The 14,925-nt window shown below is 41.6% G+C and overlaps 1 protein-coding gene across 12 annotated transcripts in view; it reads right to left on the bottom strand.

The window, feature by feature from the left end:
- esrrga (estrogen-related receptor gamma a) overlaps positions 1–14,925 on the bottom strand; it is an 81,833-nt gene that overhangs the window by 38,666 nt on the left and 28,242 nt on the right. For 6 of the 12 annotated variants that reach the window (XM_060880321.1, XM_060880320.1, XM_060880319.1 and 3 more), the window contains 2 exons: positions 9,626–10,041; positions 7,501–7,617 (listed from right to left, as the gene is read on the bottom strand). In XM_060880321.1, coding sequence (XP_060736304.1) covers positions 7,501–7,617; positions 9,626–10,041 — 533 coding nt within the window. Of the gene's footprint in view, positions 1–7,500; positions 7,618–9,625; positions 10,045–14,925 lie in introns of all 12 variants that reach the window. The other 6 variants (XM_060880317.1, XM_060880316.1, XM_060880315.1 and 3 more) reach the window with 1 other exon arrangement.

Below are 14,925 nucleotides of genomic sequence, written 5' to 3'. Positions count from 1 at the left end.
ACTTGATTTATGACTGTTGTGATGGGTGTTCTCTTTAGGTTCCTGGGCTTAAAGGACTATTTCCTATAATAATAATAATAATAATAATAATAATAATAATAATAATAATAATAATAATAATAATAATAAATAACACAACAGTGTATTATTGACTTGCTTGATGCAAATGAGAACTGCTTTGTTTTTAAAAATGGAACATTGACAGGGATTATTTTTGAACAGAAAAAGTAAGCTGAACAAAATGGCTTTGCAACCACACACACACACACACACACACACACACACACACACACACACACGCACACCATTCAATTGATTTAAAGGGCATATGACCTTTGCAATAGTGTTTATAACATTTCAAATAGTCCAGCAGTAATTACATCACATTAGGATGGTGAAACTGTGAAAACCAAATAAATAGATTTGTATAATTCAACTACTACTGTTGAATTACTGCCACTAGTTCTTTAATGTGTGTGTGACTTTGTGTGTTCAGGGTGACAGTACCAGAATGATGAGGGTATGACCAAATGAAATCACTACTCTAATTCACCCTTTAAAAAGCTTTCAGTCAGCCTCTGGACTGTAGGAGTCTGTGTTTGACAGGTGTACACTGACCACCACACTGCTGTGAGTGTGTGTACAGTGTGAAAGAGCATGTGATATGGGTCATGGGGCACGTTTCTCTTTACTATACTGGAATAAACACATTTCTATGAAACCAGGAGTTATGTGTTTACAGTAAAAGTGGAACATGAGAAAATAGATATTCTACCTCGGAAGCTGAATTATCAGTGGGCCTATAGCTGATAGATGAATGCCCTGTAACCAATTTAACATGTCATTACAATACTATTTTTGGATGAGAAATTAGCAGGTGCCCAATGATGTGCCTTATGGAGAAACAACTCTGAATAGAAATGCATTTATAACACGTGTTTAATGCCCATGACCTATTTAACTACAAATTACACAATTCTTGTAATAGTAGTGTTTGGTTTGCATGCTTGTAAGGAGAAGATGAAAGTGTATAGTCACACAGTAGATTTATTAACACTGTAGCTGATAATGCTAACAATGCAGTGTGTCAGTGATGATGATGATGATGATGATTATGTTGATTGTTGTGTTATAAGCACTTACAGTTAATATCTAATAATAGGTCCTGTATATGTGTTGTCTTAACTGCAGGAATGCTGTGCCTCTGTGCTGCCTGTTTGCCTGCCAGCCCCTGCCATTCCCAGATTGCTATTATCTAGCCTCTCAAAACCAGCAGGTCCACAATGAGCCAAATTTAGCCTGCACAGCCCTCCACCCCCCAGGGCCTCTGCTAGAGCAGCTTGCCACTCCAACTTCCTCCTATGCCTTTCACATCTGCCATCTTTTCCTCAGTCACTCTGGTCCACACAAAGATTGATGAGGTGTGTGATGATATCATGTGCATAAAGAGATGTGTGTGCGTCTATGAGTATATTTGTGTGTACATATTGGCCATGTGATGCTTCGCGGGAAGATAAGTTGAACAGAAGGCACGCACTTTTTGAGCTGCACCATGCAGCAGAAGGCTGCAATCAGGTCATGTAGTGGTCGTCAGTGATGATCTGGACGCAGAGGAATAGGGACAAGGCTTCGGGCGCCAGCTGTTTACACGGGCTGCCCACTGCCAAAAGCACCACCGCGCCCCCCTTGCAACCAAATCAGACCATCCAGCTGGAAAAGTGCAGTCTGTGGGACCCAGCGTGGGCCCCCACTATGCAAAAAGTCGGCGTCTGTAGGCAGCAGTGCAGAACTGGACATGCAGGAGAGCCTTGTCTGGCTGGTACCTTCACGCCCAAGTGGAGCCCAGTAAGAAAATTGCTCGCAAATTACCAAAACAAAGCAGAAGAAGGTGACTAGCATAGGCAAATCCAGGCAGGGTAAACCTGGATTGTGCAAACTATGAGGCAGGACACAGGGCACGTATTGTCCGCTGATGTTGCCTATGTACCGTTGCATTGAAATGACAGACAGGCAGCCAGCCTACTACACCTGTTCACCAGTGGACATCTAAACTCTGGCATCAGATGCGTAAGCATCTCCATCTTCAGGAAGCAGAGAGACAGTGAGTATACACAAAAATGCTGATCCATTTGGCATCCATTCAGTCAGAGCTTGCAAGAGCTTAGAACATCAGGTTGGATGATTCTGAGACCTCTAGAAGGAAGATATCACTTGATACTATGCCATAATCACAGTTTGCCAAACTGTCCAGAATGGTGTTTAGGAAATGTCATGGGATGTCTTTCTATTAGATGTTCATGCTTTAGGAAAGCAATGTTTTATGACTGAAAGAAGCTAAACTGGTACATGAGGTCAGTTAAATGCTGATGAGTAGAAAGTCCTTGTCCTGTCCCTTTTCTTGTCCAATAACAAGATCAAAAAAGCAGCAAATTCTAACAAGTCGCATTTAAAAAAATTCAGTGGAGCAGATTTGATGGCATCACTGTGGAAAAGATGACATGTGTCTTCACTGTTTCACTGTTTCCCAACATTAACCAACCGTATTTGTATGTTTAAAACACTCTGAGGAAAGTTCTATCTGCCCTCTTCCACATACATTCTCTCCTCTTGTATGTAAAAGAGGACAGATTATAGAAGAAGATGATAACATAATGGCAGACACTTAATGGATAATATAGCAAATGTTATGGGAACTATTTGGGATGCTGTGTGGCTCTTTGTCTATATAATCACTGAGTTCCTTTTGTAGACTCCACTCACATGGTCTTAAGCATGGAAGCTAGCTGTTTGAATTGCTACAAAATGTGGAATATAAAGGAACAACAAACTGCACGGAAGGATGCAACAAAATAAAAAATGACAGATAGAATTGTATCCAGAAGAGCTGGAATACAGGAATAAAGTAGGACAAACTAGAGCAAGAAAGGGAGAGTGTGAGAGACAGCGAGAGGGAGGAAAAGAGATAGAATGACTGCATAATGATATCACTCCCCAGAGAGCCCTCTTTAAGACAGACGCTCTCTATTTTGGGGAAGCAGAGGTGGGGAAGTGTGCTGGGTGGATGGTGGTCTCACACGGGTTCTCTCTTCAGGCTCTAAATGAATTGAATAGCAGCATTGCATAATCTAGCGAGCTTTGCTGCTGACAGCACAATGATTTATGTTCTCCGTCAGAGGGAGAGAGGAGCGTGAGAGCGGGAGACAGCCAGCGGTGGAAGGGACAGGGTGTATGAGCATGAGAAAAGGAGAAAAGGAGCAAAAGGAGAGAGAGAGAGAGAGAGAGAGAGAGAGAGAGAGAGAGAGAGAGAGAGAGAGAGCAAGAAGAGACAGGAAGAGATTAGATGCCTAGATGGTGTGGGAACATGAAACGAGAGAAAAAGAGTCTGAAGGTGAGACAGATGCACTCTGTGGGACTCCTGATGAGACAGGCCTATCTTTCTGTCCCTCTTGTTCCCCTCCCTCACACAAAAATCTCCCTCCAAAAGACACTTGGGATGACTTAAGTATGACAGCTCTAAGTCATCACCATTAGAGCTAAGTGCTTTGTACCACAGAGAGATGTAGAGTCATAAAAGTTTGAGGGTAAAGAATCTAAACACCATCTTAATCCTGACCCATATGACTGAGCTGTCTTGCTTTCTGACACGCTGTTGACCCAACCTGTTGAAAATGCCAAGTCAAGCAAATTCAATTAATGGAGCAGATTAAAAGTTACTAATGTGTTGGTTGGTTAGAGCTTTATACTGTATTTTTCCTCTGAAGGAACCTTTAATTCCACACTTTAGACTTCTATAGGACATGAAATAAAAATCCTTATCTATCCAAAGAACCCAGACTAGAATGTATATTTTTTTTGTATACTGTAGAATTAAGAATTCCACTTTATTGGAATTAACAGGCTCAAACCTGTTTCAGCATGACAATGCTCCTAGGCATAATTAAAGAGATGCTTTGCTAAGTGTGTGGAAGAACTCGAGTGGCCTGCACAGAGCCCTCACCTCAACCCAATGAACACCTTTGGGACGAAATGGAACTCTACAACAGTAAAGTGGAACTACATCTGGAATGAAATGCTTAACAAGCAATGCTTCATCCTGATCAGTGGATTCAAAACCTATCCTGAAAACCCCGTTCCCAAGGTGAGAATAGATAACTGGGATAACAGGGCATCATTCATACTCATAAACACACCTGTTCATATCTAAGAGCAGTGTAGCATCTGCCTATCTGCTTGTTTTTGAATAGTGGGTGGAAAACGGTCAATACCCTGGACCTGGTTTCTTCCTGGACCCCTGGAGCCACCATGCCCCATCTGCACCCCTACCAATATTGAGTTCAAATTTAAAACAATAAAAAAATTAAACCCTACACAGAAATAATACAGGAGCTATGATGTGTCACCAAGTGGCAGATCTTTGATCATGATCAGTAACAACAAATGGTTGAATGATCACTAGCTTGCCAAAAATGTCAGTCATAAGGACGGGTGATGCAAAACTAATAACAAGTAATGTTATAGATAGACAGCTGACACAATAATAAAGAAGTGTCTGATTAAATGCTGCAGAATGATGCTAACTCTTGAGAAAGCCTCATTCGTATATATAAAGCCAGGTCTGGCTGCTTTGCTTCTTCGGTAGCCCGCCTCCCCAGAGAGCAGGTCTAGCAGAGAACTGGTGCTGTCAGACTCCCAAACTGAGGCGTTCATTAGGATGGCGACTTGCTACAACACGGTCAAGTAATTGGATGAGTCTCTAATTGCCTGCTTCAGGAATTAGGTGTTACATATTCGGGAAGGTGCATCCCATCACTGCCGGGCTGAAACTCATTCTCTCATTGTGTCCCTTCTGGGAATGGAAAGGTTTGTTTGCATGCAACAGAGACAGAGAGAGAGAGAGAGAAAGAGCAAGAGAGGCGAGGGAGGTAATGTCGGTTCTATATCATAAGGAATGTAGTGTTTTCCCAAAGGGGAGGTGATAAATGAATATAAGTTAGAAGCTTTTGAGAAATACCAGGATGAGCAGATGTAATGGTGGTGGTAGCATGTATGTACTGTAAGAAGATGTGTTTAAGTCGTGTAGTGCAGTAGTACTGTAGGTGCAGGTGAGGAGCATTATTCAGAAAGAGTGCAATTAGAAAAGTGAAACTTTGGTGGAACACATCCATCTGTGGGTGTGGACATGAAGGATGCATCATAAGCGTCGCCTTTCATGCAGACCTATTCTAGAGGGAGAAGCAGCCGCTCAGCTGTACACCCCTGGGGAATGCACCACGCTAGTGCATGGTCATAAATGAAGCTCTCGTTGCTTGTTGTTAGTCTTTTGTCAGTGCTGCTGCCTGTTCGAAAGAGAAAGATATTTCAAGGCCTCTAATCGTTCTGTGTTCCACCACTATACAGCTGTCTGCTGCGGCTTGCCTATTAGCATCGTAGTTTAGCATTAGCATATAGCAGGAAATCCGACAGTTCTTCCTGAAGCTCTCAGGCATGTCTCACCCTCTCAACATGCCTGTGGATGTAATTTTACAGCTGGGTGGCTGGAGGTAGCTGCACAGCAGGTGGCTAGCCCCCAGGGTCAGACTGAGAGGTAGTCAGGCAGCAATTTCTTTGGAGCTAGAAAGTATGTATGGAGGTGTGTAAGTGCTTGTGAGAGCTCTGGAACTTGCTGCTAGTTAGTTCTGTGGCACTCTCATTGTGCATAAGTATGAGTGTGTTTCCTTTCTTTTGCTTGTTCTGGGTGACCAGTGCAAGATTTGGACTGGTAAGAGTATGCATTTTGTCACAACTGTGTCAGGGATCCTGTTTGATCTACAGCACTGATTTTTCCCCCACCACTCCTACGTCTTTGCCTGGGGGTGACAGGGCTAATTTCAGACTCATCTTCTCCTACAGCAAGCTCTCCACATAATTCTTCCTCTCTACAACTACTGACACATCAACTCACCACAGGTAGCCACCCATAATGAGCAACTTGTGACAAACCACCATGCACCTGAGATGATAACACTTCCCTACACTCAAAGCAAACATGCCATGGTTTACTGTCAAATGTAAGAAGGGAACAGAAATATTACTGTCTTTTATATAGATTTCTAGTGAAAACATTTTTTCTGCTAAACTGATGAATCAATTCCACAAATTACCCTTATACATATGTAAGGAGAGACCTCAGTATTAAATTCAAGCACTTTACAACAAATGGCCATGCCATCGCGTGCCATTTTGATATATGTGTGTATAGGAGTCTAGGAGCAAGAACAAAAGGCTGCTATTTGTCTGTGTGCTCATGGGGGAAGGTGCCATATCAAACATGCAGCTACATCCTTCAGAGCCTTCTGAAAACGGGCCCCTACGTATCAATTACCTACCTGTCACCAACACCAGTCGCATAGGCAAATCTGCTTGTGCAGGGCAACAGTAGTGCTGAATGAGATTTGTTTAGGGTGTGCATGTGTGTAAGGGATGTGAAAAAGAAACTTATCAAACATATAACATTGACAAAGGAGCATGAATTTCCAACCACCATTCAAATGATGTGTACAGAGACAAATGTGGGTAGGAATGCACACATGTGCACACAGATGCCCACATCCTCCAGAATGTACCTGTGGGGTGTGTGTGTGTGTGTGTGTGTGTGTGTGTGTGTGTGTGCCTGCTGTTACCCTTTGACTATGTTGTTTTGGTATAATGTGAGCTGACTGCTAAGGTCTATGTGAGGCAAGCTTGCTGCAGGCCCTGTGTGTGTGTCTGTGTCTCTTTGCATAAGTTGCAGTCCACCTGATCATGACTTACTCAGAGTGGATGTTTACATACACACACACACACTCTTTTGTATGCCTGTGGCCCCACAATGAGACAATGAGGCCTGTCAGCACCTTCACACACCTGAAGAGGTCCTGTGTTGTGAGTGACACAAGCATAACCTTCCACTCACACTTTTTCTCGTCTCCCCTCAGCCCTCATATGACGGCAGTCCTTTAGGAGCACATTGTACAAAACAAGGAGAAAAACAGGAGCCCAGTGCAATATCTCTGCTTTTCTTTTTACACTGATATATGGAGTGTGCAGTGCGAGGTAACAGCCGAGAGTTTTTTAGCTCATAGGTGATAGACCTCCCAATGTCAGAGTATGTGTTTTTCAGAGAAAGCCCCAGCCACTGTTTCCACAGGAGAGCAGCCAGCTCCAAATAACTGCTTGTCTGCTCAGTAGAGCTCTAAAGAACATGCCTCGGAGGCCGGCTCTCTAAATAAGAAGCATGCTTGTTAGTGGGCCGAAGGGGGGCCAAGGCCAAAGCCGCCGTCTGGCTGACAAGGTGGGCCTGGAGGGCATGATGCTGCGAGGTGCTTCACTTTCAACCTTGACTCTTAGACCTGTTCCACTTTTTTTTTCCTCTTTTCTTTCTCACTTACAAGAACAGTTTTATTTTCTCTGAGCTCTATAATAGTTGGCTTCCCTTCCACTGTTCTTTTTTTCCCCTTTCTTTCTCTCTGTATTTTTTCTCACCTTCCCGCATCATTCCGACGGTGAGACACTTCATAAAGCGGCAAGCTTGGCAGGACTTCCGTCTGCGCTTGGTGATCTCACACTCGTTGGTGGCAGGACAGCTGTACTCGATATTGCCTAGGAGCAGAAATAAAGAAAGAGAAGAGACCAAAGGAGAGAGTGTGAGGACATCATTACTGGAACAGCTAACATTCATCATTCAGCTAATCCGGGTCTTCAAATATCACTGACTGATAAGGATCCTGATGAAAATGATCCATAGACAATTACTAATAAGAAAGTCTTAATATTCTATAACATTATTATTCATTCTACACAAAAACCTTTCTAAAGTCCCAATCTGTTGCCAAAGGCCAAAGCTTTCAAAATCCCTCATTAAAGAGTGTGTGATAGGAAGAGATAGAAAGGATTAGTCGTTGAGAGAAGCTTCATTGGCAGATAAAATCCATATGCGTCAATTTTCAATGTTTAATGTACTGCGCATCTGAAAAAAGCAGAGTTTACTCAAGCACTGATAGGATGTTTACAAAATAATAAAGAAAAAAAAAGATTATAAAATTGTGATTTTATTTTACAGGCATTTGTAACATAATGGATGATGTATTATAGCATGTACTGTATTAATATTACATTATTACTGTCATAGTCTCTATCCAACACACACCCACCCACACACACACACACACACACACGCACACACACACGTAATTAACATGTGTCCCACCTGGGACCTTCTCACTGATGAAATATTTCTGAGTTAATCAGACTTTGTAAACACTGATTTGTATTGACTTCTCTTCTCTGAACTGATGTTTCCCCATTAAAAAGCACATTAGCAGGCAGGAGGACTGAACACTCAAGACTGCTAATTCAACAGGAAACAGTATTTAAAGTATGCATGTCCATTAGACTATGGTCCAATACTCATTAGTCAGGTAATCACCAGGTCCCATTAGGATCTTCGGATTTGGCCCATCATGTAAGTGTGTTTGTGAGTGTGTGTGTGTGTGTGAAGGATAAGATGGGAGGATTGTGTTTATATTTCATGTGGTGGGAAGATTTGTCAATGTGGAGAACAGGAAATGAGGTGTGTCCTGGACACCAACGTTGTGACACGTGTGTGATCCAAGAGGCGCAAAAACACGGCAACATCATTTGCTAGTGGCAATCAATTAGAACAACATCCACTGTCGATCACTCAAGCTGGGTGGAGAGGTTTCAGCTGTGTTATCATACTGTCCTAACCACACTCCCATTACTCATCAATCTAAGACAAAAACACCAATCGAGTTCATCTGTGTTGAAAAGTCTGGCCCTAGAGTGACCATATGCCATTGTGTCTCCCACTGAACGTGAAACTGAGAAAGAAGTCTTTCTGAGCTTGCTTGCTCTCTCTGTCTCTTTCAGCCTTGAGTAGCTCAATTGGGAAGTGATAGATACAGGTTGTCAGATGGCATTGGAGAGGTGCCACCTTTACACCAGCTGCCAGAGGCTCTGAGTGGTCACAGAGACCATGCCATCACTCTGTCCCTCCCATCAACCTCCAACCTAGTCCCATCTCCTGGAGCTCTTTTGCTTTTCCTAGAACCCCCTCCCTCCACACACACACACACACACACACACACACACACACACACTCCCCACTCTAAACACCCAGCTGGATGAAGTGGGTCTGGAAATTACTGTGAGTTTCATTGGCTAATGGGATGAAACATACCAATATGTTAAATTCCCAGCATCAGAGGGTCTGGCTCATTCTCTGGCCAAGCCCAATATCTGACCAACATGTTCATGCACTTATGTTTTCTACTGGTATGATGGATCTACGTTTCTATACACTACATTGCACCAGAAATGCTTATGAATTAAAGATATGTGTGATTAAACATTTTACATGTTAGGGAGACTTTCATATGACGATGAAGATTCTCTTGTAAAACTGCATTGTATCATGAACAAATCTCTCCTCACTTTCTCCTAATGTAACTAATGTAACTTAATCACTGTGAGGGTTGTCATAATGTCCTATCCCCACTTCCCTAAGCAACCTTGGCCTACAATTAATTTAGGCCAAGACCAAGATTCACAAAATAGAGACAAAGAAAGAAGGAGTGTGTAAACCAACCTTGAATGGTTCTCTTGAAGAAGGCCTTGCAGGCTTCACATGAGGCCACGCCATAGTGGTAACCTGATGCAATGTCACCGCACACCAGACACAGGCGCTTGGGCATGGAGTTAAGCATGTATTCACACTTGATCTGTGAATCTTCACCGATAGTGCTGGAGCAGTCTTCATAGCGCTTAGCACCGGTACCGTTGGGGCCCAGTGTGCCTCCCGGGCCATACAGTGTGGGTGAGTCCAAGCCGTTCTGGTGGCCGTTCATGGCGGAACTGTAGCTGCCGCTGGCGTCCGATGAGCCGCCGGGGCTGTGGTGGTTCACGCTGTCGGTCAGCGACGCTGGGCTAGAGGGTTCCGTCTTGATATATGAAGGGCAGTTGGACTCAATGTGATGGTCCTTGCTGGACATTCTGCAAAGGAGCCTGCTTAAGACATAAAAAGAAACACATGTAGATTAAACTAAGCATTCAGAAGGAAAGTAAAATATTTCTATTGTGTCTTCCAACTAAGGTGCACGAGACTCGAGCACATTGCCCAAGGGTCTGAAACGTAGTTCAAACAAAACTGCTAGCATAGTTCTTGTTTCTCTGTTCTTCAAAACAAATTTCATATTTTTCCCTACAAGTGTTAATGAATTCTCCATAAGGAGAGAGAGAGAGAGGGAGGAGAGAGAGAGAGAGAGAGAGAGAGAGAGAGAGAGAGAGAGAGAGAGAGAGAGAGAGAGAGAGAGAGAGACAACAAACTCCCATGGGTCTTGCTAAGGCCCCAGTTTATCTGCATGCCAGTGAAGGTACATATACACACACACACACACACACACACACACACACACACACACACACACACACACACACACACACACACACATACACACACACAATGTTAACAGGCCACAAGATTATTACCAGATTCATCTTTCAGAATTAGAAATAGCATTAGAAATAAATCTATAAAATAACTAAACCTAAACACAAATTGCTATTTATATTAAATAAAGTTTCTAAACATTTCACATACAGTGCATTTAGTATGAAAATTGTCTACAATAGTGAAGTAAAGCACAATGATGCTTTATTTTAATACTCTACATGCAAAATGAACAACAATTCCACACACAATAAAGTGATAAAACCAAAGGATCCTGATATTTAATAAAGAGGCTGGAGATGATCAAAATGCAGCATGACAGATTATCTGTCTCTGCAGAAGGAAAGGAAAAAAATGTGTGCAGCAATGTGGAGATGGAAAGCGACGCTGCCTGAAGCCGGTCTCCATCACTCATCCAACAGTCAATATCAACTTGTTCTACATGAATGTGATCAGTGTGGAGGGCAACTGCAGCTTCATCATCCTCACTAAAGGCAAGTCTCTCTCTCTCACACACACACAGAGGAACAAACATGTGATGATGGGCACCTCTCTCTTTCTCTCTAACTCACACACACGTACAAACATGTACACACACACACACACACACACAGAGGAAAAAAACATGCAATGGCACCTCTCTCTCTCTCTCTCTCTCTCTCTCACACGCACACACACACCCTGCACACATATACATAAAAGAAAAGACTCTTGAAAGCTAACAAAAGAGAAAGGCTCTCCATATTACCACTGCTCAATACTGCCAAAGCCATTTAACCGAGGTTCCGTCTGTCTCCCTCCCCCTCGCACCCAGACACATCCGGTCCTAGGAGACGGCTCTCTTAATGAATGCTGTAATTAATAGATATATCTGTTCTGTCTTAAAGCCGGCTGTAAGGCTTGGAAAAGTGGATTAGCAATCCCCCTCTGACAACAATCCAAAGAACACACAACACACACACACACACACAGAGTACGGCTTACTGGGGAACAGGAAAACTCAGATGAACAGTTTAACACTGGTTCAAGATTAACCACAAACTGTGTTAACAAGCAACACACAAGCACACACACAAACAAACACACACACACACACACACTCACATCCATCAAGTACAAGAAATACAACCATAATAAAGTAATAGTTCTATCTATTTTCGCCGTGTTAAAGTGCTGTAACCAGACACAACAGCACCAAGACGAAGGTGTTATACAGAGAGAGAGAGAGAGAGAGAGAGAGAGAGAGAGAGAGAGAGAAGTTTACGTGGATAAGGCGGAGGAACAAGTTTTAACACAGGAGACGAAGGAGGACAAATAAACCAGGCAGGCCTGCAGGACCACACAAAGGTCTTTTTAATTAAGGAAGCCCACTTCTAAATGAGGGTTTTAAAAAGCCAGTCGGCTTGTAAAAGATGGATTCTTCTCAGGTCTATAAAGTCGCAGGAGAGTGAGAGATTGATGGGCAAAAAGAGTGAGAGTGAAACAGGGAGAGAGGGAGAGAAGGAGAGAGTAACAATAATAATATAATTTAAGCAGTTTTGAACTGATCTACGGATCAGCAATTAAGTTATGAGGAAGAGAACAGTTCAAACTATACAGGCTATAAAATTGGAGAAAAAAATGTTTGGAATTAAAAAAATAAAGAAAGAAACTACACTGTTTAAGATGAAATTGAAAGAAATAAAACGAACAAACCAAACACATCTCATTTGTTGCTCGTCTCATTTGACCCTCAATGTGTTTTTCTGAGACTTAATGCAAATGAATGGAAATAAGTAGGTAAATGAATATATCTGGCCACTGAACAAGAGGTTCTGTGTATGTAATAGGATACAGCAGCCAAAAAAGGACAAACTACAGCCAATATAGTTCAGTATAGCAACGCCGTGTGCCATTAAAGCTTCCTGATGTAACATCTCTGCTTACAAAAGCTGCTGACTCAAAGCTCAGCTGGTCAGGTGGAGTGCAGCACAGTGCAGCGCCGCACAGCGCGAGGTGGTCGATTAGGAAAAAGGCTCCTCTTAGGTTACATTCACATTAGGAGGATTATTTCTCAATTTTCTGTTCTTTGGGCAAATCTGATCTTTTTGCCTGGATGCTTCACGCATGTTCTTTAGTTTGAAACTCTTCTAAAATGACACGTCTATAATCAATCAATATAATAAATCAATCAGCTCATTCTGGCAATGAACCAAAAAAAATAGAAATAAAAAAAAATCATTATTGCAGCAAACAAAATGCAGTATAGTTTGTTACTGCAGCGATTTTTCCGGAAGGTTCCCAAATGCCACACTGTGAGGACGGACAGTACACGGCAGGATTAAATTTTCTTGGTATCACTTCTTGTGAAGTCTTTTGCACTAATGGCTATATTTTGCAAAATGGATAAAATACAATACAAGCTAAAATTAGAAGAATTAGAACGTGTGTACACCCAGCTACCGATTTCTTGGTTCCCAGAACATAAATTTCCCTGATATATTTCCCTGATAGTTTTCCCTGATAATTATTTTTTCATTACAGAAACAGAACAGTGTTTTTAGGTTTGCAGAATGTTCTCCTAATGTTCTCTTAATGTTTCCCTAACATTTTAATTCGCTTCATCTCAAAATCCATTCTTTATTGTTATTGATTTAATTATTTATTTTACATTTATATTTATGGCATATAAGCAGACTTTTATTTAATACGCTTTCTGTCATATTTGAAAAGATATCTACATAACACATAACATTTTCTAGAAAAAATAAAATAAAATCAAATAAAAGTGCAAAAAGACACCGATTTACACTGTCAACACTGTCTCCTGTGTTGTTTATGGCAGCAGGGCAGAATTGGTTTGGGTGGCAGTGGGGAAAAGTGCTGGATAAAAGACAACGTTCAGCCCAAGAGAAAAAGAACAAAAAGAAAAACAGGAAGCTTCACAATACAGTCTAACTGCTTTAAGTCTCTCCACAGGAGACAGGTCTTAAAATTAAACCCCAAAAGTTTTCACCTCTTTGTGTTTCTGCATCTTCTTCTTCTTCTTTTTCTCTCTCTCTCTCTCTCTCTCTCTCTCTCTCTCTCTCTCTCTCTCGCTCTCACACACACACACACACACACACACACACACACACACACACACACACACGCACACACACACTCTCTTTTCCTTCTCTTTGAAATTCTATGACTCTATTAATCTGACCTGGTGATATTCAACAACTCTCTATAAATTCAATTGTCACATGACAGATTTTTATTCTAGTCCGCACTCGAATCTAAAATTAGAGGCAGTAAAATTCACATTAGCTCTAAGAGAAATGGAATTCTAAAGCTCATATTTTAGAAGAAAAGAAAGCCCTTTTCTGCCAGAGAAGAGACTATTTGAGAGGTAATGATTTTATCTGTTTTTCAGCGACGCCTGGCGCCGGCTTCAATTCCGCAGTGTGCCATTAACAAAAGAAGTTTTTACGGGGAAAAGCACTACAATTTCATTTAAGCCTATGAATGGAGATAATCATCGTCAAGTACGAGGGCATTATGAAAAAAAAAAAAAAAAAAGAGCGCAGGAAGACAAGGTTTTCTAAAAATGGATGAAAGCTGGTTGGTATTGTTAGGGGTTTATTCTTATCCTGCTTTAAAAATGAAGTTAAATTCAGATGTTTTCATTCTTTTAACTGTCTACGACTCAATTGACTGGAAGCTCTTGCTAGGTTATAATACTAACACGAGCACAAATAATTCAGAGCTATCACGTTTCACTAATAGTTCACACAATATGTCCTGTCTTAGAGGAAAGGAAAAAACAAGAACACGCTACCTGCTATAATCAAATATTTACTATCTTTTTTCTTAAAGGTTAAATCTCTGAGGGAAACTGGGACCAAAGAGATGATTGTTTTTTCTGCTCCCTGTAGCGCTCTCTCTCTCTCTCTCTCTCTCTCTCTCTCTCTCTCTCCCTCTGTGAAACAAGGCATCGGAAATCAACAGGAAAACAATTTTGGAAAACACAAGCCACTTGGCAAGGACAAGTGTCATTAGATTGTTTGACTGATTCAGTGCTTTGACAACTGCAGAGCCCAAACGTGCAATCATTGCATTAAGGTGCAGCCTCTCTCTCTCTCTCTCTCTTTCTCTCTCTGTCTCTCTCTCACTTCCTTTTATTCTTTCTCCCTCCATCAAACTCAAGGTTGTGTGATTACAGAGAGAAGAACTCAGAGATACACTCAGGACTCACAGTTAGCAGCAGGGGTCTTTTTCTTTCTTTCTTTCATTGTCTCATGTGAAACTGCAGCAATTAGAAAATAAATATACTCAACTACCAAATATTTGGTTTCCAGAATGTTCCAGAATATCAACTTAAAATATCAAGTTAAATAAAACAGCATTTTTAGTTTGCAGAACATTCCCCTAATGTTCTCTTAACGTTCCTCTGATGTTCTGTTAACATTCTCTCA

The sequence above is a fragment of the Tachysurus vachellii genome, chromosome 10 (genome assembly GCF_030014155.1).
Source record: "Tachysurus vachellii isolate PV-2020 chromosome 10, HZAU_Pvac_v1, whole genome shotgun sequence".
Lineage (NCBI taxonomy): Eukaryota > Metazoa > Chordata > Actinopteri > Siluriformes > Bagridae > Tachysurus > Tachysurus vachellii.
This window is presented reverse-complemented; position numbering and strand designations above follow the sequence as displayed.